At 46.2% G+C, this 25,722-nt stretch overlaps 1 protein-coding gene across 1 annotated transcript in view; it reads left to right on the forward strand.

Moving 5' to 3' along the window:
* The first annotated feature begins 11,468 nt into the window (after nt 1–11,468).
* JAG1 (jagged canonical Notch ligand 1) overlaps nt 11,469–25,722 on the forward strand; it is a 34,555-nt gene continuing 20,301 nt past the window's right edge. Inside the window, exons 1-3 of the mRNA XM_030944329.1 lie at nt 11,469–11,563; nt 12,423–12,728; nt 23,324–23,375. Coding sequence (XP_030800189.1) covers nt 11,492–11,563; nt 12,423–12,728; nt 23,324–23,375 — 430 coding nt within the window. The 5' untranslated portion in view covers nt 11,469–11,491. The remainder of the gene's footprint in view (nt 11,564–12,422; nt 12,729–23,323; nt 23,376–25,722) is intronic.

Here is a 25,722-nt window from a genome sequence, read left to right on the forward strand (position 1 = left end):
GGTAGATTTGTACTCTCATACATAAAATCCTAAACAAATGCATTCCAATGTAAACAGCTAACAGTAGGTACATTCAGAATTGTTCTGTTCTGCAAGTATGAAAGCTAAACTACCTAAATATTCTAAGTTTATTGACCCAATGATGTGCTTTAAGAGAATTGTGGGTAAGCAGTGAAACAAACATGTTTTGCCACACACTTTGGCAGAGGGAGGCTCAGGGAAAACTCAAGAAAGAAGGAAAGTAAGAGATAAGATAGGGTGGTGAAAGGCAAAAGTTGGCATCAGTGAGATCTGCTGCTGAGTATGCCCCTATTTGTTACTTTGCAAATACAATGGAGATGCAAAAACAGGCTGGAAAATTCCTCTGAGGAGAAAAATCTATACCCCTATATACCCCTCTCCAGTATCTTCTTTAGCAATCTTGCCTTTGGTTTCAGTGTAACATGAACAGACCTATCTACTTACAAAAGCTTCCCTCTTCCCACCAGCCTTGTTTGTTATTTTATGTGTTTCTGCATCATTTGCAGAGTTTGCTTTGATCTACATTCCTCCTGGATGTGCAGTTTCCTTTTCAGCTACCAAAAGGAAAACTGTTTGGTTTGAGAATTTTGAAGCTTATTTTGAAGCTTTGCTGGCCCCAATTACACATTTTTAATCCAAATGAACACAACTCAGTGCTTTCAGCTCTTCAGCCCTGGTTGCCTTCCTTTCAGGAAAAATCTCTTTGAACAATAAGTGACCACTTCATACTGTAATAAAATGTCCAAACTGTAGTCCCAGCTGGCATAAATGAGAGCATTCTGTTTGCTACAGCTGGGTTTGAATATTGACACTCATACATAATTTGATCCTTGAACTGCTTTCATTTTAGCATCATCCTGAAATGTTCAATGTTTTGTGTCACATCTGATACCCACTAACACATACCATGCTGCTCTAAAACATCTTCAGAGCATGTAAATAGGAATTCCCCCAACATTTCTTTATTACAGGCTCAATCTGTCTTTCACCAATGGCAGAATTCCTGCAGCCTCCAAGGGCTGACTGGACTTTGGTGCAAATGCAAAATGGCTGTAAAACCTTCTGCATGGAATATGTGATATTGAATGTAAAGTTTGTGCCATTTTAATCCTTCCTCCTTCTCTAGCAAGCATCACAATGCGACTGCACTAGGAATAGTCCACAGACAAAACACAGTTCACAAATAACAGGTAAACAATCTTCAATGAGAAGAGAAGCCAGGACACATCCTTGGATTGACTCTTTGACTGGGAAACAGGATATATTCTTCAAGGGCCTTGCAGGGATGGTCCCAGAAGACAATCAGAGATTAGATCTTCTCTTCTTTGGGGTTAGGCCACAGGAGTTAACTTGGGAAACAATTCACATAAACAAAGTGCTAGCGAGAGGAAGGGCACTGTCAGATTCTGCTTCTGTGTCTTTACTAGACACAGGCCTTCATGTCAAGCTCCACATCAAGAACTTGGTTTCAAATGGTAACACAGCATTAATCAACATCACCAGTACTAGAAAGGAGCAATCCCCCAAGATTCTGGAGATTAACTATTTTGGGAAGATTCTTAATGAGATAGCCTAGAATTAGAGTATCCTGATCCACTGACTAAAAGTAAGTCAGTAAAATGTGCTTAGTATCAGTCAGGGGATACTGAGCTCCTTCCAGAAGAGCAAGTGCAGGACCTAGGAGATTCATGCTCTTCTCATCTGCAGCCTGGTCGATTATAGGCAGTCAAAGGCAAAGTTGCTCTCTATGAATAATTTTTGTTTTAAGAAAAAAACGGGGAGGGAAATTCGTACTCCAGTGCCTGTGTGCACGTAAGCAGCGGGGGAAAGTGTTCCTACTTTGCAAGAAGAAAAAGATTCCTTATAAAAATACAGCCATGTCCACTTTACCAGAGTAAATATTAAGAAAACTGTTACCAGGTATAAGTAACTGAAATATCTGAGAATAACTTCTCTTTTTCATGCAGATATATAAATAAAAGGAGAAAAATGCATATACATAGAGCAATGTGTATGTCCACCATCATATGAATTATGAATATGAGTTATATGAATTATATGAATTATGAAGTCTAAATACAAAGTCTATAAAAATTATGAGGAAGCTTTGCTGGAAGAGGAGACACATATATGGGACTTGTAAACTGCTCTGTGTTCAATCTAAAATTAAGCAGATGGAAGCTGTTTCCTGCTAGGTGTATGTGGATGAGGCAATTGCTGATTCTAATGTGGTTTTCTGTACATGCTCTCTTGAAACAAATTTCTCTGCATCTCTAAGATATAAGACTTTAATAATAAAGATACATTAAACACAGTGATGGTGTTCCACGTAGTTCTTTCTGCAAAGCTAAATTCCCCATCTAGGAAAGTGAGAAGATTAAAATATCACAGAAGAAAATTATTACTTGCACCCAAAAAGCAATGCCAATGGGCAATCCAGGAAAACACATGGCTTCTTTTCTTTTTAAATTAAAAGTGCCTGGAAGCACACCTAAATTGTAAATCTCAGACAAATAAGCTAAAGGCAGGAAAGGCCCTGTATCCCAGCTGGCAATGCACTACAAAAGCAGCACATCAGGGTTACCCCAAAGCCGAGCCCCCAGAGCAGAGCCGAGCCTGCCTCAGCTGTGCTGCCTGCCATCTTCTGCATTGTCAGGACCACAGCTTGCATCATTAAGACTTGAAACTGATCCACTTCAGTGATTAGGCTGATCCAAGGACACGGACAGAAGAGCAGGATTTAATGGGCAGGCAGGCAGGAAAAGTCTTTTAACACTTTAGAAAACATTGACTTGGTGGAAGGAATTGGCTAGCTCAAGGGATTAGTAATGAGATACTGAGCCCCTTAGCTCTAGGTCACCACACTGAATCTGGTCCAGGTCAGTAGAAATCAAAAGCTGTTGCTGTTCAGTGGCCTTCGGGAATCAGCTGGTGGTCCCACCCCAGCCACCTCTGGCAAAATATCTGTACCAACACTAATGATAACAGTTGGCAGCACTCACAGGAAAGGCTGAGGGCTGGCACAGTACAGGAAAAGTCTGAGCAGAGGAAGATGTCCCTGCAAGCACACTAGGCTGTGACTCGAGAAAAATGAGAAAACAAGCTCCCTCATCTTCTACAGATTTCCAGTGTGACTTGGGGCATGAAATTAAGGATCCTGTTCCAGAAAACTCTAGTTCCTCACTGCAATGGTCTTCACAAGGCATTTAATGCCTAAAGATCTCTCAAGCTCAGACCCCCACCTTTAAAAGAAGCACTTTAAAGTGCTTCTTCAGGGAGATCCTGAGTAATGGGGAGATACAGCAGCTAAACAAGAAACCAAGACAGGGGAACAAACCCTTTCCAATTAAAATCAGCTCCCCTACCTCTAAAGCAAGGCATTTGCTGCATATGCACCCATTCACAAAGCTCTGTGCTTCAGGTGCTTTAAAAAAAGGAAAAAAAACCCAAATTCCCCTTACAGCAAAGAGCACCCCCAAAAAACCCCAAATTTCCACTGCTGCCCAGCAGAGCCACATCAAAGAATCCAGCTGCTCCCAGCTTTTATCCCACCTAGGATGAAATTCTAATGTGTTGTGCAGGAGGTCAAATAGATTATCATAATAGCCCCTCTGGCCTTAAAAACTATGAAATTGGAGAGTGAATCACAAGACATCAGTCACCATTGAAGGCAGGATGGTAGGCGGCAGAGCTCAGTGATAGGGTGTGATATGGCAGAGTAAATCCAATGTTCTTAGGCCCTGTGAAGCTGGGAAACTGACATTTTGCCTTCTTTGTTGCCCCTTTGGGACACGGCGAGATGCAGGTTATTATAATAATAAGCCCAGTCCGCTGTCAATGCAGCCTAAGAACTCTTACGGGAGTGAGTGCGTGGAGGATTGAGAAACACTAGTTATTTTCAAACTGGATTAAGTCTTTCAAAAGCTAATAGGTTTCCAATGAGCTGTGGTGTTGCTGCTGCAGCTGCTCTAATTTGAGAATAAAAGAATGCAGGCATTGTGCCTAGGGACCTGTTATTGATCCGAGCAAGAAGGATGGGAAGGAAGGGGGTAGAGGAGGGTTATCCTCCTTTCAGCTGGGGCGGGGGCGTTCCTTTCAAAGTCACATTATCTGCTAGTAACAACAAAACCTAACCCCATGACACGCTGCTCTATACAGGATTGCACTTGTTGAGAACTGAAAGCATCAGAGGAAAAAAACCTCCACTGGCAACCTCGGGCAGCAAACTGCATTGAGGGCCCACGAGACTCAACAGATGGGTCTCGAGACTCCCTCATTAGGAAACGTGCCTGTCCCTTTGCATCTGCTGCCCCGCTCCATGCCACGCACTCATTAGCATTGCAGGCTCACAGATTCCTTAGCACGTGCTTCCAATAAATATCGGAGAGAAAGGAGGGGAAGGAAGGCACTGCTCGGAGCAGCGAGATGAGGGGTCACCCACCAGGCTGGGAAATCCTTGCACACACACACGCTGCCCTGCAGCCCCACAGGGGGGAGGACAATAAAAGGCAGCCAACCACAAATGGGCAGTTAAAGGGACAGGTGTGGAATTGCTTCTATTCAAGTTGGGGCAGATCCTCATTCGTTCCTCTCTGCCACAGTAAATAAAAATCATCATTATATATAGGAAAAATCCCCACAATTCAGGGCAACACACAGATTGTGGACCTACAAGAGTCTGTGGCCCTTTCAGACAGAAAGATGGAGCACACTTCAAAGAAGTTAATTGGTTTTAAGGGTCCAATTCTACAGCCAGGCTCTTCTTCTTTCACCAAGCTGTCCTGCTGCTGCAGTGCCACAAATAAGGGATGTCCTTCACCCCACCTGGAGTGGTCCAGCCTCAGGGCTGAGATCAGGAGCAATTGAAGAGAAAATCATCTCCCCTGTGCCTGAAGACCTTGTGAGACAAAACAGCTGTCAGGGAGGCAGGAATGGAAAACCTTCCATGTATTGTGGCAAGAGCACAGACAAACCTTTACCCAGAGAGGCAGGGTGATCGGGAGCTGTACTTGCTCAGACTCCCAAGAGTAAGTCCCTTTCTTCGCCACCTCTCCCTGACACCCCTAGACTGTTCTTATTCCAGTCCTTCTCATTTGCTCTATTTTCCACTATCCTGCTGGAAGCTGCAGGCATTTTGACCACAGCTAACTCCAGAGTGGGACTGGAACAGTCTCAAGTGGTGAACTGTATTGACACAAATCTTCTCCAAAATGCAGAGTTTTTAACACCAAAACTCCCAAATCAGTGCAGACTCTGATTCTTCCAAATGCTGCTGGCTCTAACACCCAGTCCCGTCAGATCTCTCACTGCATGATCAGCAACAGAAAAGTCCTCAAGGCACATATGCAGGTAGTAGCACTGTTGTGCCATGCAGAATGGTCAGGAGGCTTTTTTCATTCTTGTGTAAAGGATAAACACAGAGAAAGACATTTTTCTCCCCTTTAGGGCCTTGTCTTTATCTGTACTACCAAGGACACCAGCCACCCGCTGTGACCTGTGCTTTATCTAAAAACATTTAGCTGATGCAAAAAGGTTCCTTCCAGCAGGGACTCAGCAGTGCCAAGGGACCAGGTAAAAACAGGCCACTGTGCACATCCCTAGCTCCCTGAATAAAGGGTTTCCCGTGCAGATCAGCAGCATCAGTCCCGTGCACTGAACTTTGTGGCCCAAGTCACAGCAAGTTACTTAAACACATCCCCTACCTAAAGTTTTTTGTTTCTTGATTTAGGCACATCTCTATTTTGGGCTGAAATTGGATTTTAGAAATCTTAATGTCTTTAAAAGTTTCCTCAGGCCAAAGAAAGCAACTCCCTTTATACCCCCCGCACAGGAATAAGTAAAGTCAAGGCCCAGAATATTAGAACGGCCAGGGAATGGCTGCAGGCAAAGGCAAGAAGTCATTTACTGTACACACAAATTTAAATCTGCTAATCACAGCTCTCTTCTCTTTAGACATTTCCTTAGCTAAATGACACCCCTGTGTACTTCAGTCTTGCACCTGCAGGCTAATTTGTGATTGAGAACATATTGAACACATACTTTCACATGCAATTAACAATTAAAACAGTCTGCATGAGAAGTTCGGGCATTTTGATGCTGTCATGACAAGAAAATGAAGCTTGGTCTGAGCACTTCCTCAACAAAATTGGCTCAAAGAAGCATCTTTGCAGAAAGCTGTGAGGAAAACACTACTTGAAACTTGGAGGTCTTTAAAAGCACCCCATTGTTCACTGGAGATGGGGCTCAGCCCAGGCTTCAGCCTCTTTGACAAGAATAGCCGAGTTGCTGCTTATCAAATGAAAGTGTGATCTTGTCTGTGACAGATGTGCCAGCACTGCTCAGTGTCACAGTCTTTGCACCTACTGGGAGCTACTCCACCTTGATAAGCTGTACCCCTACCCAGATCTAAACCCATAGTCTCAGCTCTTCCCTGCTTTTAGAAAGAGGGGTTTGAGATCACATCACTGCTGCACAGGAATCCCACCCCTGGGGAGGATAAGTGAAGGACAAAGCAGTTGGGTCCACAGGTTACTGTGGAGGCATCTGATCCTTGAAGGGTTAACAGAGAAACAACCAGAGAGCAGGTTTTATGTGCATATAAATAAAGGAAACTGAAGGAAAAACAGCACTATTCTCTGGAATGGAGTAAGGTCTCAATTTTAAGCTGTGACAAAAAGCAATAATGTTATGGATTCACTTAATTACAGCTGGATAAAACATAAAGGCTCTACAACAGACGTATTTTTTGGTACTACAGCTTTAACTCTTTCAGGGACTTTACTGGTTCTCACTGCAGTAATTTCTGAGTACCCCAGAATCTTTTTTTTTTTAATTAAATTGTTCTCGGAGTATCCTCTGAAATAGATTTAGTGCCTCACTTTCATTCTGGGGAATGAAACATTTGTAACATACAGAAAAACTAAGGTAGGAATTTCACAGTGACAAAATGCACATGCACAATTAACACAGTGCAGCTTGTAAATTTCAGTTGTCTTAAGCAACACTCCAGGGAAAGGGGAAAGTAAGAGCTTGTGGCAGCAAACTGGATTTGGGGCTCTGGTTACTAGAGCATCTTCCTCTGCAAAATGTTTTGTCACATTTGGAAAGCTTGTCTGAAGACACAGCTTTAAGAAATTGCCTGACTGGGGAGAACTGAAGCTTTCATGGAAGTGGGAATGCACTCTTCAGTACTGGGTAAACTGTGCTCTTTCTCTAACCTCCACCACTTGCTCAACTTTCTCATCAGTGGTAGTTTTCTCCCCTGCTCTATTTGTGAAATAGTCTAACACCGGGTGTGGCTTCCCCACAAAACGCTTCCTAATTAGTTTCTAAGCATTAAATGATTATGGAAGCGCAATTCCCATTCCACTCAGGTGATGAAAAGCTTTACAGGAGTTCAGTCTCACTTTGTAATTAGAGAAATTAGCTTTCTAAGTTTAGATCACTCAACTGTGCAGATGGGTTCATCTGCTGGAATGCGTTGCTCCGAAATGCGTGTCAGCCGAGCAGCACGGCGCAGTCCCTATCTCTGCTCCGTGACACTCGCCCAAGTGGGCAGGTCACTTCCACAACAGCCACAGGAAAATGAAGTGTTGTGGGTGTATTATAGGAAAGGCCTTATCTAAAAGCTCACTCATCCGTGATTGACTGTGCCGATACATCCTTCTCCTTGCAACAGGGAAGCTTAACTCCTAGATAAAGGATTAGCCGAGTGGATGAAATTTCACTCTTCCACTCAGCTTGTCCAGGCTTACATCTAACACTGCAGCAAATTTATTTTATTGGCTAATTTCAAGGAGCAAAACTACTTTTATAAAAATCTGGAGGAACAAAGGGCTCCTTTAGCCTCTTCGTTTGCTGTGAAAAGAGGTCATTGAGCTTTATGAATTCTTTATGACCACAGATTCCACATGTCAACAGATTCTTTTCTGGTAGTCCTTTAACTAGTTTATTGAAGGCTGATGCAGTGTCAGTCCCCTATGATTATGCAACTGTCTTGATCTGCATTACAGTAGTAAACAAAAGTTTACTCACTGACTCAAAAATGAGATGCATCAAGTCCCTGAACGAAGAACTTTTCCAGGGGCACCATTCCAAGCTTACCTTCAGGTATCACAAATCTAAGGAAATCCTGTGGGATTGTTCACAGCCATGGCTCAATGAGTCACTGAGCTTTAAAAGGAAATTACAACTTTCCTCACAGAAAGAATTGACTTCACGACACCTGACCCTCGTAAGCCAGACACTCCCTCTGAAGGCTGTGATCCTGGTCCCACCGAAGTCCTGGGCAATCTCCCAGTGGCCTCAATGAACAGCTCGATATTAGGGAACTGATCCAGGCCCAAAGCCTGAATTGAAGCACTGCCTGTAACACCGGGCTTTGGCACACTCCATGTCTGTAATGGCTTCTAATGTGGATATGACCTAATTATGTCGGAATAGGAAGATTAGCAGGAAGTAACTTTACGCAATGTAAAAAGCCCAGTGCCAGACGCTGAAAAGTTCTTCAGCAGCCACAGAGGAAGGCACGTCGGCTCCACACCTCGTGAGACGTGCAGGCAGAGCCTTGCAGCAGGGATTTTATGTGCACGGGTCCCAGGCTGCTCCAAGCAACTGCAGTTCAGGCCCTGTGCACACGCAGCAGTTTGCACGTTGCTGTGGCCCTAGTGAAGGCAGCATCTTGAAAAGATGCTCGGGCTGCAGGCAGCTGTGCAGGGGCTGCAGGCCGTGCTGTGCACTGGCTCAAGGGAGCCACTGGGTCTCTGGGCTCTTGACAGCCCAGAGAAAAAAAGCGAGAGGTGGGACTCCAAGGGGAAAATTCTAGACTAAATAAGTTTGGGGGGATTTTACTGCTGACTTCCATGAGGTCAACGTTTCTTTCAGGGCTGCAAGGGAGAGGGTTTGCAATGCGCTTCTGCACATGATTCATGCTCTGCCTTGCTTTACCTATCACTAATACTCTCCCATCTCAAGACACTGGGAGACTGAATTCATTAATGCTTGCAAAGCATTTTAAGTTGTTGGACAAGTAATTCTGTTTGAGGGCAGCTACACTGCTGAGTCACAAGCACTGTGGGAAAGAGACCTCTGGATTTCCTAAGCACTGGAGTCAAACAGGTGGAGTAACCTTTTACAGAAAGGCCAACTCCAGACCTGCCCTAAAGGTACGGAGCATACCAGCAGCAGCAGGGTGTTTAAAGGCCCAGAGGAGCACATGTGTGGCACTTGGGAATGAATAACATTTAACCGGGCTGTGGAAGCTAACCAACACCCACTGGGAAAAAAGAAGAGAGGCACTGGTACCACCAAACTGCAGCCATGTTGCAGATTAAACACCATGATGGTTTACCAGCCTTTGAAAAGTTAATACATCTGGTGAGGTACAACCAACACTGCTGGAACCTGGGGGCTGAGTGAGGCTGGAAGGAGAATTCGGCATCTGCTCACCTCACAGGCGTGCCAAAATCACCAGAGTGTGATCTAAGCCGTGAACTCACCAATGGGAACAGGATCTGCAGGAGTCAGGTGAAGTCTGAGCACAGTTCTAAGGCGAGGGGCACAAATACCACCAGCTTTTCAGCCTGGGGCGCCCTACAACGGGACAGATCTCACCACAGCCAAGAACAGGCACTTTGCTTTTGCGATAGGAAATGAAAACAAAGGATATTAAATTAGGTCAGAAATCTTGTTTTCCTCTGTACCACTGACTCTGGTGTATAAAATAGACATTCACACGTTTACTGTGTTAGATCAGGGTGGAATAGATCGGGACATAAGAATAGCTGTTCTGGGTCAGACCAAACGTCATGTAGGCCAAGTTCCTGTCGCCAGCGCCTCAGGAAGAAAGGGACAGTGATGCAGCAAGTTCCCAGCAGTCACCCAACTTCTAGACCCGCAGCCCAGGGACTTCCCAAACCAGACACAAAGTTAGGGGTGGGGTTTTTTTGGGTTTTCTTTTTTTTGTTCAACGCCCTTTGATGCGTGGCTCCTCCTCTGGGAACCAGTCTGAACTCTTTTTGCTACTGTGCAAACTTTTGGGCTTCTCAGTAACCTGTGTCAGGGAGTCCCTTAAGTAAATCACCTGGCTGTGTGGCTCTGGACCTTGCTCCTCAAAGGATGTGTGGCAGAACAACTCCAGCACCCACCTGAAAACTGGGATGAGCCTCTGCAGCGCGGGCATGGGGTCCCTGATGGTCTCGGCACTCTGCCAGCACTGCGCTACCGGCACTGGTCAGCTGAGGGATCTTTCCTCCCACTTGGAGCGCGGGAGGCCCTCGGCGCCGCGACCTCGTGTTGAGGCGGGCACGAGTCGCACGGTGGCGACTGCCACCTCCGCTTCCCTGAGGACAGCGGCCGGCCGGTGCTACCTGAGAGTCGCGGGCCGGCCGCGCCTCCCGTCCCCTCAGGACGCTCTGGTAGCGCCCCCGGCCCGCCCCGCCTCAGCTGCCGAGGGCCGGGAAGGGCGGGCGGCCGCCGGCGTCCAGTGCCAGGGGAAAGGTTTCACACGGCAAAAAGTGTCCCCCAAAATGCTTCGTACTTTGTTCTTCCTTCCAGCAGGGCCGAGGACGCGAGGCGGAACGGGCTGCGGCTCCCGGGCGGGCAGGACCCGCGCGTCCCCTCAGCGAGCGGCGGGGCGGGAAAAGCCCTCAGCCGCGAGCGCCGCTGAGGGAGCGCCGGGGCCGCCGCAGCGCGGCTCCTCCTGCTCCAGGTCGCGCTGGAAGCACCTGCGGAGCGGCGCTTCCCGAGGGACGGACCCTCGGGGCGGCCTAGGCGCGCCACCTCCCTCAGGCGGGGGAGCCGCCGAGCCGCAGCTCCGTCCATGCCCGTCGCCAGTACCTGCCCGCCCGTGCCATTCCCCTCCTCCGCGCCCTCCTCCTGCTGTCCCCCTCATGCATATGGATGAGCGCATGCGCCTGCCGCCGTGGGCTAGATGAAGCGGAGCGGCGGCGGCGCTCCCAGACGGGCGGGCGGCTGCGGGGCGGTGCGTGTGCTGCATGTGCGTGCGTGTGTGTGTGAATGTGAGTGTGAGTGAGTGAGTGTGCGTGTGTCTCGGGGGGGCCAGGGGCTCCGCCGCAAGAAATAAAAGGACTGGGATAATAATCGCCATAATAAAACAAAAAGAAAAAAAAAAGGAGAGAGAGAGAGAAAAGAAAAGGGAAAGAAAAGAGGGGAGGCGAGAGAATAAGGCGGATAAAAGGAGGCCGGGCTGCTTTGCATTGAAGAGCGGGGCGCTATTGAAAGCGCTTGAAAAGCGGCGTTGTCCGTCGCGGGTGCGCCGCGGTATATTAGAGCGGGGCGGCGGCGGCGGCAGCAGCAGCAGCAGCGGCGCCTCCTCCTCCTCCTCCACCAGCTCCTCCGCCTCCTTCTTCTCCTCCTCCTCCCTCCTGGCCCTCCCCGTCCCGTCCCGACCCGGAGCGAGCGGCGGCGGCGGCGCTGCAGGCGGGCGGGCGGGCAGCGCGGCGGCGGCGGCATGCGTGCGCCCCGGCGGGCAGCCGCGGCGGCGTGCTCCATCCTCACCCTGCTCCTGGCGCTGCGGGCCCAGGTACGTACCGGGCACGGCTTCCGCGCTCCTCCGCGGGCCTTGGGGACGTGGGTCCGGGAGATGCCGCACGGGCGCTTCTGCGCGGCTCCTCCGGCCGGAGCGGAGCTGCTGCCCTCGCTTCTCTCTGGAGATGGCAAACGCGGGAGTGCGCCTTGCAGCGAGGCTTAATTCCTGGGAACGAGAAACGCGATTACTGCAAACCGCTTTTATTTTCCCCCAAAAATCACTTTTTTCCCCTCTTTCTTTTTTCAAATCTTTTTTTTTTTTAATCAGCCTAATAGCAGCGCTGCTGGGGTGATTAATGAGCGGGGTCTGAGTCTCAGCTGGGCAGCTCCAGCCGTGCCCGGCTCAGCTGCACCCCGGAGGAGGCACAGGGGTGGTTGGGTGCCTTTCCAGGCAGTGCATTATGAGCTACATCGTTTTGCTGGGTTTGCTCCTCGCGTATTGCACTCTTGGTTTAGTTTAGTTTTATTTCCTAACCGTTTGGAAGCCTTCCTCGCGCTGTTTTTTTCGGAGCTGGCACTTAAGGTTGTTTTTTGGCATTAACGGCATTATTTAGTTGGGCTGATTTATGAGCCCTTCTCATGGATGTCTGATAGGGGAAAGCTTGGAGTGGTTAGCTTTGTTTTATTTTTAACATTATGCATGTGCTTCTTGAAAGCACACTTAAAATTACTTTATCCTGTCTTCAGAGTTGTTGTACATTGTGTTTGGGGAAAAAAGTTAGGTAACTGTCTGTCTCTTTTTTTGTTTCTTTTTTTTTTTTTTTTTTTTTTTTTTTTTTTTTTCGGTTTTGTTTTGGGTTTTTTTGTTCGTTTGTTTTGGTTTTTTTCCTTCGGTTCTTTCTTGGGATTAACAGGTGACTTTAGCGTCGGGACAGTTCGAGTTGGAGATCTTATCCATGCAAAATGTGAATGGTGAACTGCAAAATGGAAATTGCTGCGATGGCACCCGAAACCCAGGAGATAAAAAATGCACCAGAGACGAGTGTGACACCTATTTTAAAGTTTGCCTGAAGGAGTATCAGTCGCGGGTCACTGCTGGCGGTCCTTGCAGCTTCGGATCCAAATCCACTCCTGTCATCGGAGGAAATACCTTCAATTTAAAGTACAACCGGAATAATGAAAAGAACCGGATCGTTATCCCCTTCAGCTTTGCCTGGCCGGTGAGTTGCTTGAGCTCTGGCTCTGTTGGATCGTGCTTGAGATGTCCTTAGTGAGCTGAGCTCTAACTTCTTGTGCCAAGGGAAGAGGGATCAGGATTTGGGAGGGAGCAGGCATCTTGGCAAGAGCGTCGGGAATTCGCAGCACAGAAATGAGTAAAATGTAGTGGTGTTTTTGTTTTTGTTCCCTGGGGCTCACAATGCACAGCCTGTTAAATTTGAAAGTCAGATGTGCAGTGAGGGGGATCTAAATGGGTCAGGGAAGCAAACCCAGTATCTCTGCACTTTACAGCATGAATAAGTCTCTTGAGACTTAGAAGGTCAGAAGTTCATTTTTTTTTCCTTTTTTTTTGTCTTAACCAGTGAAGTCTTGGGCTTAAGCCAGAGGAGCGGTGGGTTAGGGGCTGTAGAGGGATCCCGTGTGAAAAGTGTGTGTCATAGCTGGCCTCCTTCCCCGGAGCGTGTTTGGGAAGGCTTCCTGCTTCTCCCAAGGGGAAATCTCACTGCACTGCTCGCTGTGGATGGGAGCTGCTGTTGCTGTTCTGGGTGAAGTAGTTGCCAGCTTCCCTGGGAAGCTGGCTGTGTTTGAGGTGCTCGTGGACTCCAGAAGCTGAAGACTGAGAAAAGCCTGGCTTTAGCTTTTGGTGCACTTCACCCACTCCTCCCCACAGCGCACCTTTTCCTGGCTACCTGCCCCTTGTGGTCCAGAGATTCTGGCTTCTCTCTAGTTGTGTGCAAAACTCGGTGGCTCAAGGAGGTGGAGCTCTTTGCCAGGCACTTTTCCAGCCTTGTCCACTCTAGTAAATACTGGTCAGCCCCTTAGAGCAGAGAGATGGAGGATGAGGGACCCCTTCCTTCGTCGGTGATCCTGCTTTGTTGTTGGCTGGAAAAAACACTCAGACATCGCTGCTGCTTGTTTCTTCTGGGGTGCTCAGGAGGGTTGAGGCTTTGATGGCCAGCTGTGCAGAGGAGCCCTCAGCTCCCTGCAGAGAAAGTGAGGAGCATCTTTCCAAACGGACCATCGTGCAGGCCAGCCCCAGAGAGGCGGGCTCAGGGCCCCAGGATGTGTGGACATGGACAAGTGCCGTGGCCTCGGGTGGCAGGACGTGCATGGTTTTTGTGCCTGGCAGTGCTGCGTGCACTGGGGGGCTCCTGTCTGGCTCTTGAGCGCTCCCAGATTTCTGCTCCTAAAACTTGTATTTTGAGATCACCTAGGAAACAAAACTGTTTCCCCCTACCACACACACCCCTTCTCCAAAGGCGCTGAGCAGACAGTTTCCTACCAACTGCCTTGGGGTATGTTGATGCTCAGCAGTTTTGTAAATCCAGTCATCCTAACCTGGATGCCTAAGGTCATTCTTGGGAGGGGAGGAGGGCGCTGGATGTGCATGCAGGGGAGGGGCGAATCTCATTTCCTATCCTCTGCCACTGTCGCTGCTGGCGAGGTGGAAGCATGCCTGGACCCTCCAAAGCTTGGCCCTTCATGGTCAGATAAGGACTGGTTGCTGGGAGGGCCTGGACTTTTTCTGGGGGGAGGGAAGCCCGCCCCAAAAGCATTCCTTCTGCAGCTGTGGTGTAGACACCCACTCTGTGGTCCTGCCGCCAAGTGCTGCAGGCAGCCGTGCGTTCTTCAAGTGTCCTGTGCTGCCTCCTACCTGCCTCTGCTCTCAGCCGGGACTTGGGGAATAGCGAGGGCTCAAGAGGCACAGGGCAGAAATTAAGTCTCCGTTTTTAAGGAGATAGTATTACAGAGTACAATAGCAGAGTTAACAAAAGTATTCTCTGTTGGAAGTACAAGTCTGTCCTTTATTTCTTTCCCTTTTCTTTCTCTTCTTTTTTTTTTCTGCCGAACATGAAATGAGATAAAACTGTTATCAAATATGCCATCAAAGGAATAAAGGGCTTTGTAAAAATCTGAGGTATTTGAAGCTCTGCCAATGGCTGTAGTGCTTGTGTTGCAGATTTTGACTTTTGTCAGAGAAGTCAGGTACATCAAGGATTTTTTTTAAACTAGCTCCCAGTCATCTGACTGTCTGGAATCTATAGGTATGCATATAAAAATGATGTGAAAACTAAACATGTGCCTTCTAGCAGCCTCTCTCTTCATAGGGTCGGGAAGGGAAATCTGTGTGTAGAGGGTGGGTTTGGGGGGTGGGGACCCTGGGAGAAGTCTCTTAAGCTTGCCTGCATCTTAGTAAAAGAAATGCTTCTATTGTCCTGCTGAATCTCATTCAGCACTGGAATCCTGGAGCAGCAGCAGCAAAACTCCAGTGCAACCTTTGAAATGGGTAAAACTCAACAACTTGAGACGCTTGGTTCGTAAGCCTGGAATTTTGGAATAAGCTCTTGCATTTTCCCAGGCAGAAATGCACTTTTTGAGATGCTGATGATAGTCCCTGTGCAATTATCAAGCCTGCTTCCCAGCTTTAGCTTCCACAGGACACAGCTTTTATGCTAGCCATTGTGACTTCCAAATGGCATTTGAACAAAAGAATATCTAATGTGGCAAAGCTCTTATTTGTACTAAAATTGTGTACACAAATCATTTCAGGCATTTTCAAAGCTCTGCGGATAAAGTAGTAAACTTAATTTAGTCAGCTCTAATCTGATGCTGCAATTTCAGAACTTAAAAAACTCTTTAGGTGGCTGAATACTGTTGACTTCAGTAAGAGTTTGAGATTAGCATTGCATTTACTCATGCGGCTGATCATGAGAGGGTATCTTTGAATACATTCAGCTGAAAATTATAGTAGAGGTAATAAGAGCCAGACCAAAATGTTAATCATATTGCACTTGAAAACTCATGCCCTTCTCTGGATTGTGTTCTACTCTGAGGGAGCCTTTTCTTGGATGTTCCAGCTCGAGTCAGTAGTAACATTCAGAAGTCTTGTTGCCTTGACTACTTAAAAAAATTAAAAAGAAAAAGCCTCTTCCCATGTCAAGCTGCCCCCTTATGCCATTTGTGAAAAATAGTTGCATTGCATTAGAGGCCTTTATTCATCATGCAGGAGAGGAAGGGGAGAGAATGGGGTGCTTTAAAAGTATTGTTAGAGGGAGCTTGCAGTTGTAACGTAGATTCGAAGTGTCACAGTCTTATTAATAACTTATGGGGTTTGCTTTTGTCAGTTTTGATACGTTCCCCTGTGAGTAATGGGTGTGGAGACGGTGGGCCATAAATTAATTTAACTGATGGGAGGTTTGAGTAAGTTGCTAGGAAACAGGGCAGCAGCCCAGCATAAAGGAACTGGAGTGGATCAGAAAGCTGCCCTTGCAGTAGCTGGTAATTCTTCAGTGCATTGAAACAATAGTGATGATGATTAAAAAAAAGTAAAATGCACCAGGGCTGGCTTCTTACATTCATTTTGAGACTTCAGTGACTTTCTTGACAGGCGAGCTTGGCTTTATGAAGCCGTATAAAAAAGTACGGAACAAAAGCATTGCCATGTTCCACTTGTCCAAGTGCTCTGTCTGAACAAGTTTGGTTCCAAGGCAGATACACATGCTCTTCTCTCACATGAATCAAACCTCTGGCCTTTCTTAAAGAGCCCCAAGTGTGATGGGTGCTGCACCTTGAGGGAGCTGAGCATCAATTAACTAAGCAAAACTTAACACTACACTTTGCTTTTATGTAGAGAAAGATCTTTTGGGGGTTTGGCGAGACTGAGTAAGAAGGTCAAACTTGGCAGTTCCTTTGGTATGCATAGCTCCAATTTCAAACAGCTTGTTTATCCCAAAATTATGCTCCTTGTAATTATTTCATATTGGGGCCAATTGTACCAACACACCAGGAAACTACTGAGGTGGAAAAAAACCCTCCAGCATCTCAGTGAGTTTAGCATAAAATACAATTTAAAAGAGTTTTGAACATCTTATTTCAACTTTAAAATAAAAATAGTCAACCTTAAAAAAATAAAATAGCCCTTTTTTCATGAAAAATCTTAGTGGTCCTGATTCCTGAAGATCTAAAATATGTTTTCTGGGTAGGCATTGTTTTCTGTGGCTACAGAGACATAGTAGAAGAGCTTTAGTGTTTTTTAAGCTTTGTGAACTTGTTCCCTCTCTCGACACGAGGCATCCAAAATACTAATCTGCAGCTGATATTAAAAATAACAGCCTTTTCAATCTGAGAAAAAATATCAGTACACTCATCTGCCTTTTTTTTTCTTTTAAGCCCAGTATGTCACAGTCATAAGACTAAAATTTGGCTTTTGATTTTGTTTCTTCTCTCCTTCCAGTTAGCTTCTTGAAAACTTATAGAAGCAAATGCTAGATTATTATTCAAGCTTTTCTTGAACAATAAGTCATCTCGGAGGATGGGCAGATCAGAAGAAATTATTATAATAGCAAGATGCATATTAATCAAATCCATACTCTGTCATTTATTGTTGATTAATAATATAAATCTTAGCACTCAAAGTGTAATGTTTTGCCTAGGATTACTATTCAAAACAGAGCTGGGAGTATTAAGTGACATCTGAAGCATAATTAGCATCACAGGGCTGGTTTTTTCTCAGGACTGGAGAGAAGTGATGCAGCCATTCAGAGGTTTTGGACTTCTTACATGTTTAAAGAGTTTTTTTTATATTCCAGCCAGTTCAGAGCTTCATCTTCATGGTAAAACCATTTGACTATATTAACATAATATGTCTAAAAATAAATCCTCATCTTGCCTGCTCCTAGAATTTTTGTTCTTGTTATAATAAAGGCCTGCTCCAGTTTAACTTCAGTGGCAGCTGGATTGGGCTTGACACTGAAGCTTATTCCTAAACTTTCTCAGGCTACACACATCCAGCACTGTCAGCTTGTTTATGCAGCTGGAAGTCAGCATGGCTGAAAATGAATTGCATAAAATCGATGCTTTATACTTAAAGTTGCAGTTCCCTCAAGGAAAGGCCGCTTCCCAGTGGGCTGGAGGCTGGAGCAGGAGTCAGCTGGCTCTAAAGCTGGGGACCTTGGCTCTGAGCTGTTTATTCCAGCTTCACTCCTCATGCAGTTGTGATGCCCTGCGAAGCAAAAGCCTTAAGCTACGGTTCTTAAAAGTACTTCTCTGTAGATAAGGAGAGGTGTCTCTGTAGATAACACAAATGACGGGATTGGTTTTGAAAACTGAAACTAAGCTTGCCTTTGAATTTCTCTAGATAGACAGAAGTTTAATATGTTAATTGACTCAGTTCTAATAATTTAACTCATAACCCCTGTGTCTTAACATAAGGAAAGATGTCAAAGCTAGAAGCTGTTGCATTTGTTTCTTGTTAGTCTGCGGAGCTCATGGTTCTGTGGTCACTATTCTGCAGTGTAAATTACACTCATTATTCTTGCAGTGTTCAGAAGAAACTGCAAAAAGTGGATAGAAGTGGTTAAAGTGGTTTGTAAATAGTCAAACATCCAGAGTCCTTTACCAGCTCAACCCAGTTCTTAGGCACTTAGGTAAATAAGTAGAAAGGCTTCTTGTTCAGGCTTGCTCCATGTGAACCTGACTGTTTTGCTTGGCTGGCTACTAGGTATTCTGTCTATTAACCTTGCCACCCTTTTGTAACTGGTGCATTTAATTATCAGTGGGATGCTTTAAACAGGTAGGGGGACTGATAAGGGCAGGTAATCTGCTTGTTGGGGAAGGTTGAAAGCAACCATTGACATTTTGGCCTATCTGCTGCTCTTTGACAAGTGGGGCTCCGTGAGAAAATAACTCCGTAACTAGATAAGGTGCTGATTAAAATGCTGCTGTTGTATGAAGCACCCTGCTAGCTGAGATCACTTGAAATCATTAGCTTAAAAAGAGAGGGGGGAAAGGGGGAGAAAAGAAGCTACTATACTTTGTTTTACCTTTTTTTTTTTTAAAGAAGGGGTGGAGGGAAGACCCCAAGTCTCCCCCCTGAGCCCAGTACATTGTTCCGTTAATGCATGCTAGTTTTATGATTGGAATACATTGTAGTCCGGCCACCCAGACAGAGGCATTGACTGCTAATATTAACCAAGAACAATAGTGTGGCCGTACTGACTGCAGTGAGGATTACAGAACATAATGGGGCCTATCCAAAAATAATGCTAATACAGGACAAGCAACAGGAAGCAGCAGTAGACTCAGCATTGCTCGGCTCCCAGACAAACCATGGACTTACTTCACACAATGGCAACTCCAGCACATTATGTATTCACAGGATACTCATTATTCCAGCAGGCTTGCCAGATCAGAGATCAGCCTGGTTTACTGGATGCTTAAGCATATGCATAGTTTGGATAGCGGTACTTTTGTGTCCTCCATCCTTTGGCAGGACGGTGGCCGTGCTGGTGCACCAAGGTCTTGACTTGGGCTGCTGCTTTCCCTTGCCAAGGCAGGATGGGGGGCAGGTCTCTCCTGGGGCTGCTGACATGGTTCAGTTCGTTTCCATGTCTCCTTTCTGTGGCACTGCAGGGTTTACTGGCACTTAGAGCAGCAGAGGAGCTGCTCAGGATGAAGCCTAAAGGAGCAGCGTGCTGTGTTTTGGTGTGGGCATATTCTGATGAGGCTCTTGGCTGGGCTGCCTGCTGGGGTTCAGCCGAGCTCTTGGCCATAGGCTTTGAGGCGCGAGAGAGATTGCCACAGCTTGGGCTGTGCTTGTATTCACCGGCTTGAGGGAGTAACAGCTTTGTAGGGTGTTGTCTTGTCCTTACGTAGGCTGTCCCAAAGAGGAGCTTCCTGATGATGTTCCATTTCACAACAGGTTAAGAGGGTTAGGTGGCTTTCCTCCTTTTCTGGACTACGCTCGCATATCCTCTGGGTGAGGAGCCAGTTGCCTTTAACTCCTTTGAAGGATGCTCAGTTGTCCAAGTTGACGGACCGTGGTGATGCATCTGCGCAGCGTCATCGTGGAGCGACAGTGCTGGTGCTGGTCAGAGGAAGCGGGTTTGTGGCTAGCTTTAACCCTGCTCAGAGATGCCCTCCTCCCTGGCCCCTGGGCACGCTGAAATGTGCCTCAGTTTCCCTCGTGCAGGTGTCACACTGGACGCCTGTGGCCTGCTGTGCCGGTGTCCTCGGCGTGTGCCCTGGCTGCAGACAGGGTGTGTGTGAGCGCTGTTCTCAGGCTGCTGCTCACAGCTGTGCCGAGCGTCAGGAGAGGGCGGCTGGGCTTAACCTGCTTTCCTTGTTTGGCAGAGGAGGAGCAGCGCTCTGAATGCAGAACTTCCCACTGCATTTGTCTAGTCATGGTTTCACATGCTCAGCAAAGCTCTTGCACGCTCTAACCACAGGGCTAGGAGGGAAAGGAGTTAGACGAGTTGTGAGCTCTTTGAAAACGGAGGCAGCGCTGCAGTGAGGAGCCGGATGTTTTAATCTTGCTCTGGCCCACTGACTCGCAGAGTGCCTGCAGAAGCCAGAGCACAAAAGCACCCCCTTTGGGTGGATGTCTGGGTGAAGGCAGGGAAAAGGGTAATCAAGCAGAGAGCTTTAAACACCTGTTTACCTGCAGCTGCCAGGATTCATTTAAATAACCAGAAAGGAGCTTGCACTGCCCTTTGAGATCCTTAAAAGGGACAATTTCTGATGGGTTTCAGGTCTGCTCAGTCTTTTGAGCTGTACTATCAGGGGATCAAGACACAGTGTCAGTGTCTTGTCATTGAGGAAAACAGCTCTTGCACACTGATGCTTGCTTTGTTTCTTGGAGAACTTGACCATTTCCATCCTCTCCTAGCTCTAGTCACAGAAATTCTGCTTGAATTTGGCCATGCTGCCTTTCAGCCCTCTGGATTGATCTGCAGAGTTTAAGGATTTGCTGTTCCTTTCAAGCTGCCTTTCCTCTCAAGGCAGAATCCCTGCCTTCTGGTCAAGCTCAGGTTTACAGTGGCTAATTGGGTGTGACTCTGGAGAGTTCACTGCTGCCTTGTTGCCTAGGACGTGGCTTTGATGGAATAAGGTGCATGATGTGGAATTCTTGTGTCTGGATATATATATTTATTCAAAGATGGGCAGAGGTCATCTATGGGCATGGGAAAACTTAAACCTCCACACTGTAAGCAGTCATTCCTGAGATATCTGAATCCTTGATCTATAGAGTGGGGATGATATGCACTTCTAAAAAATCTCAACAGTGCAGCTTTGCACAGAGCTGCTTTTCTGGGAGGGCTGAGGGAATCAGCTAGAGGTATGTGATAGTTGGATTGTTGAAGGGGGTTTGCTACTGGTGTGAGGCTCTGGGTGTCTGTGTGGCTTTTGTTTAAAAGTGTCCCATTCTGAACACAACGTCTTGGGTTTTTTTGGTCTTTTCCCCATGCTGAGAGGGACAGAGCCAAGGGATCAAATGCCATTCTTTGTATCACCCCTTTTCAGGACAGGCACTCTTCATTTAATACATTCAGACAAAATGGGAGGGGGCAGTCAGAAGAAAGGGAATTGCCAGGGTAGGTCTGTTCCCCCTGCATTTTGTTTCCATCCAGGTCAGCTGAAGTATCTCCTCTGTTTTAACCCAACTCCTGTGTGGTAGTGGAAAGTGGTCACACAAGTATCTAGCAACAGTAGCACTCACAGCTAGGATTCAGCCTTTCCTTTCCTTAAGGGCTAGGTGTGTTGGTAAACAGGCCTGAGAACCAGCAGGGAACTGTTGCTATGAGTTTAGACAAAATATCTTCCAAAACAATTATGCAAGGCCGAAAGGAAAACATCCTTAACTTTATTGGAAGTAGTGCTAGTTGTCATAATTCATTCTCTATATCATAATATTTTTTGTCAAGCTTGCAGTAACATGTTGAGCTTGTGCTGCTTAATGTTGGTAATTAAACCACTGAGGAAGCACCCAAGATAGTGCAATCTGCATCTGTAATATGGCTCGGGAGTTCTATTCTGGTTTTGTTTGTTTGTTTTGGTTCTTTTTTTTTTTTCACCACTCACTTGTGCAAGGACTTCTTAAATCTGTTTTAAGCGGTGTTAGATGATCGAGTTGCATTTCATTTTGGTTTATTTGATTTTCAGAGTTTCTTTCAGGTTGTCAGACTTGCTCTAGAATAGAAACAATAGAAACATATAACTTTTCATGAAATATTAACCAAAAATGGTTCAGGCCAATGGAGCCTCTGCATAGAAGTTTGGGTGCATGCCTTGGCTTGCCCAGCTTTGCTTACTTTTGGAAGCATTTTCCCACAGTTATCAGGAACGGAATGGAATCCTGGTTTGAATATGAAACATATTTAGGCTATACAGCAAGCCGGTGTCCATCACAAACTGGGTTTTCATTCAGAGCCTCATGCTGTGTCCAGTCGTGAGAAAGCAGTCTGCTCCAACTCTTGTTCTTTTTTCTTTTTTTTTCCTCCTCCTTTTTTGTTTCCCCTCCTCTTCAGAAGTCTGAGTTCTACCTTACCCCCGTGCACCTTGTAGCAGCTCACTCTCAGAACTGCGTTTTGGTCTCTGTTACAGAGAGGCACTGCAGACCACAAATGAGCAGCCTGTGACTGAACATGGACACAGTTAAGGAGAAATAAACCTTGCAATGCACAGTTGCTATGGCAAAGCATCAAAACTCTTCACAGAACTTTTATTTGTAGTGTTATTGTTCTGCTCTCCAGAAAGATGTTTTATTATATTTTTTACTTTTCAAGTCATATTTTTTGCTTATTTTTCCTCAGCCCCCTTCTGGAGAGGAGGTGTTTTGTTTTGGTTTTTAATCATTGTGTAAGTTTGGCTGGCTAAATGGCAACTTTGAAGGATACAGCCTGGATAATAATATCTCGGGGTAGAGCTGGAGGAGGAGATGTTTTAATGGGTCTTGTTCTCAAGTTAGGATTGAAGATAAAGGTGGCTTAGATGTAATAGCTGGCATCTTTCCAGCCCATGGAGTCACTTGAGTCAGTTTGTGCTTATGATTATTATTGCTGGAGTGCTCCAGAGCTCATTGGCAGCTTGGAGCATCTGTAGAAGGGACACGGGTGGAGAGCGGGCTTCCCTCTCCCTGCTCCTCCGAGGAGGCTTTCTTAGCCTTTGTTTTACAGTGCTTCTCTCTCACCCCACCCCCTTCCATATCCATCAGCCCTTCCCTCCGTTACCTGATACTTGTGGGAGCTGCGATGGCCCTCGTGCAGACAAAGCTTTCAAAGGGGGTGCTGAAAAGCAAAGTCCCTGGAGATTGCGCTGTCAAGGCAGGGCACAGTAATCTTAGCAACACTCCTTGCTTTCAGGATGGCTGGGGGAAGGGACATCCAGACGATTTTTCTGTAACTAAAATTCTTTTGAAGCAGTTTTTGAGAGTAGGGGTTTGGTTTGGGGTTTTTTGGTGCTGCTGTGCTATCCTGTGCTTTCTGTCCTCCATGTGCAGTTGTCCCACATGCTTTATTTCGGCTGCAGTGCACTGTCAAAGGCTGCACTTCCTGGTTAAGTACATAAGATGCTTTAATGATGACAAAGATGAGCTATCCAAGGTGAAAGGTCTTCTAAGTCAGACTGGATAAGGTAGCTTACGGGGTTTCAAGAAGATCATGTTTGTCTCAAGCATAATCTTCTACCTATTTCTGTGTTCAAGTATCTGCTTTGGGGTAGAGACCAGAATTTTTCTTTTTAATTAAAATTGTTGGCAGGTTTTTTTTCTTTCCCTTAGTCATGTGTGGCTTTGAAACTAACTCTTATTTCTCTTTTGCAGAGATCCTACACATTGCTTGTTGAGGCGTGGGATTACAATGATAACTCCACAAGTAAGTATTCCTTCCTCTGGCTTATTTAGTTCTGACACCTCTGTGTCCCGGGCACTGGCAGGCCTCTGGGAGCCTCCCCAGCCCGCTGCGGGTTAGAGCACAAGGAGAGGGAAGAGCTCTCCCCCAGAGAGCTTGGAGCAGTTCCTCCAGGCTCGGCAGCAGCCTGTCTCACTCACATTGCCTGCAGAGGGTGAGTAGCTCGCTCCCCTAGGCACCAACAGTGCGATGCCTAAAAACTGAGATGCTGTTAATTCCTTCCTTCTCCTCTGGGAGAGTAAAAGCCAAGGGATTTCTTCAGGTTTCTTTGTTTGGTTTTTTTGGTCTTGTTTTGTTCTTTTTAATTAGGGCAAATATTCAGAAGCCTAAGTCTTGTTCACCTGAGACCTCTCTATAAACTCTATAAGCACTTTTCAAAACTGAATGTACTGCTTTAAAAAAAGAAAACAACTTAAAATCTCTCTAAGACTTGATATCCATATCCATCTAATGACTGTAGATGAGAAAGAGGAGTTACTACAAGCTCTTCCCTGGGAGTTGGATGTCTGGGGGTTTGCATGCAGGGGCTGAAAAAGTATTTACCAGACACCACCTGGCAGGGCTGGCTGACAATCAAGGGTGGGGATCTTTCTCCTGGAATGGTTCTGGTTGGTTTCAGAACCATTCTGCTCAGCTTTTCCCGTGGCTAGAGGAAGCTGCACAGGGTCTCTTGGCACATGAGCTGTTCTGCTTTTTGCCTGCTGCTGCTGAGGGAGGTGGGCAAAATCAGCTCTATTTCAGCCTAGGGCTTTAACACAGTGTGTGTGTGGTAAAAGCCACAGGAGAGAGTGTGAATCTCAACTCATAAAGCTTTTGTTGACACAACAGGCCTTTTCCTTCAGCAAGCAGGCAGCAGCACTGTGCTCCATCTTACAGAAATCCTACAGAGCTTCCTGCAGTCTGCTTTGGAGTGCCAAGGTGGCAGCCACGCAGAAGTGAAATGGGCTTCATGCCTCGTGAGAGGAAGGCCTTGGAGAAGCGTGCACAGTGCTGTGCTTTTGTGTTTTAATTGGTGAGGAGAGCATAGCTTGGAAACCATTCTGTGCAGACCTGCTCCTTGTATTTTTTTAAATGTACATGAGGTGTCCTGTTAATTCTTCATTCCAGGAAAGCAGTTGTTGCTTGAGACAAATCTCATGGCCTGTCAGGGGTAGCCACAACCAGCCTCATTCAGCCCTGCTGCAGTACCTGTGATTTCAGACTCTACCCCAGCACAGACATGGAGCAGTGGCTGGGGGATTTCTTGGATATAGAGTGTTATATGGAGAAAAAAGTAGATGATGCAGCAGCAGTGAAATATTAAAAATGGAAGATGCCTGAATTCAAAATGAAAGTCTTGTTTATAGTAGGATCTGGGAGTTGTTTCAGACTGGGTCTCTGCCACTTTTACTATTATTAGAGCTCATCTTTTTTCATGAAACAACTTCATTTCCAAAGCTACACAATGAACCCTTTCTTTGCTTTCATGTTCTGGAAGTACAATTGTCTTCAGACAAAATTGCCTCATTTCTCAGCAGTGCATTTGGCCAAGTGCAGACATGCTCTTGCATATGTTCCTGATCTGCATTCCTGCTCCAGCTTTGCTGTCACTTACCCATCTGTAGGTCACTCCAGTCACTGCACTGTACAAAACTTCTCCGTGTACGGCTTGACTTAGTCAGCTTTCCCAGAGCTGCAGAGTAAGGCTTGTAGAACTAGTGAAGAAAACTATTAGAACAAAACAATTGTCATCATATAATGAGAAGAGTGGGGTTTTTTGATGTCCAGGATTTTCTTTTGCCCTAATTGCCACTGAATCGTAAAGACTCTGTGAGAGCTCTCAACAATAAAGTGGGTTTAGTAGGCCTTGTGTGACTTTTCAATAGCTCTGAAAGCATCCTCTGATCAATGCAGTTGTTAGAAGATCCTCGAGTGGATGCTTCCTTCCCCCCTCTACATTCCACTCCTCCTACGTTCCTTTACCACATACTCTCTCTTGTCTCACTTCCAAGAGTGGCTTGCAGTTAAATTCTGGCCCTGTTGAAGTTGATGAGAATCGTGCTTTGTTGGAGCCAAGATTCAACTCAAATGGTTTTCTTACTCTGGTTCTTGTCTGGTTGCCATCTTGCTACTGTTGCTTCATACATAAAGCTAATGGGCTGACATTGCATCTCAAACTATGTCAAAGAGCTATTGTAAATTACTGGTATCAGTTGCATGTGAATTCCAGGCGGGCATAAGAGACTTCACAATGTAAACCAAGCCGTGGCTGGAAGTTGTCTGAAACAAAGACTTTCAAAAATAACTGTGCTGTCCTTGGCCACCCAAACTG

Source organism: Camarhynchus parvulus, chromosome 3 (genome assembly GCF_901933205.1).
Source record: "Camarhynchus parvulus chromosome 3, STF_HiC, whole genome shotgun sequence".
In the NCBI taxonomy this organism is placed as follows: domain Eukaryota; kingdom Metazoa; phylum Chordata; class Aves; order Passeriformes; family Thraupidae; genus Camarhynchus; species Camarhynchus parvulus.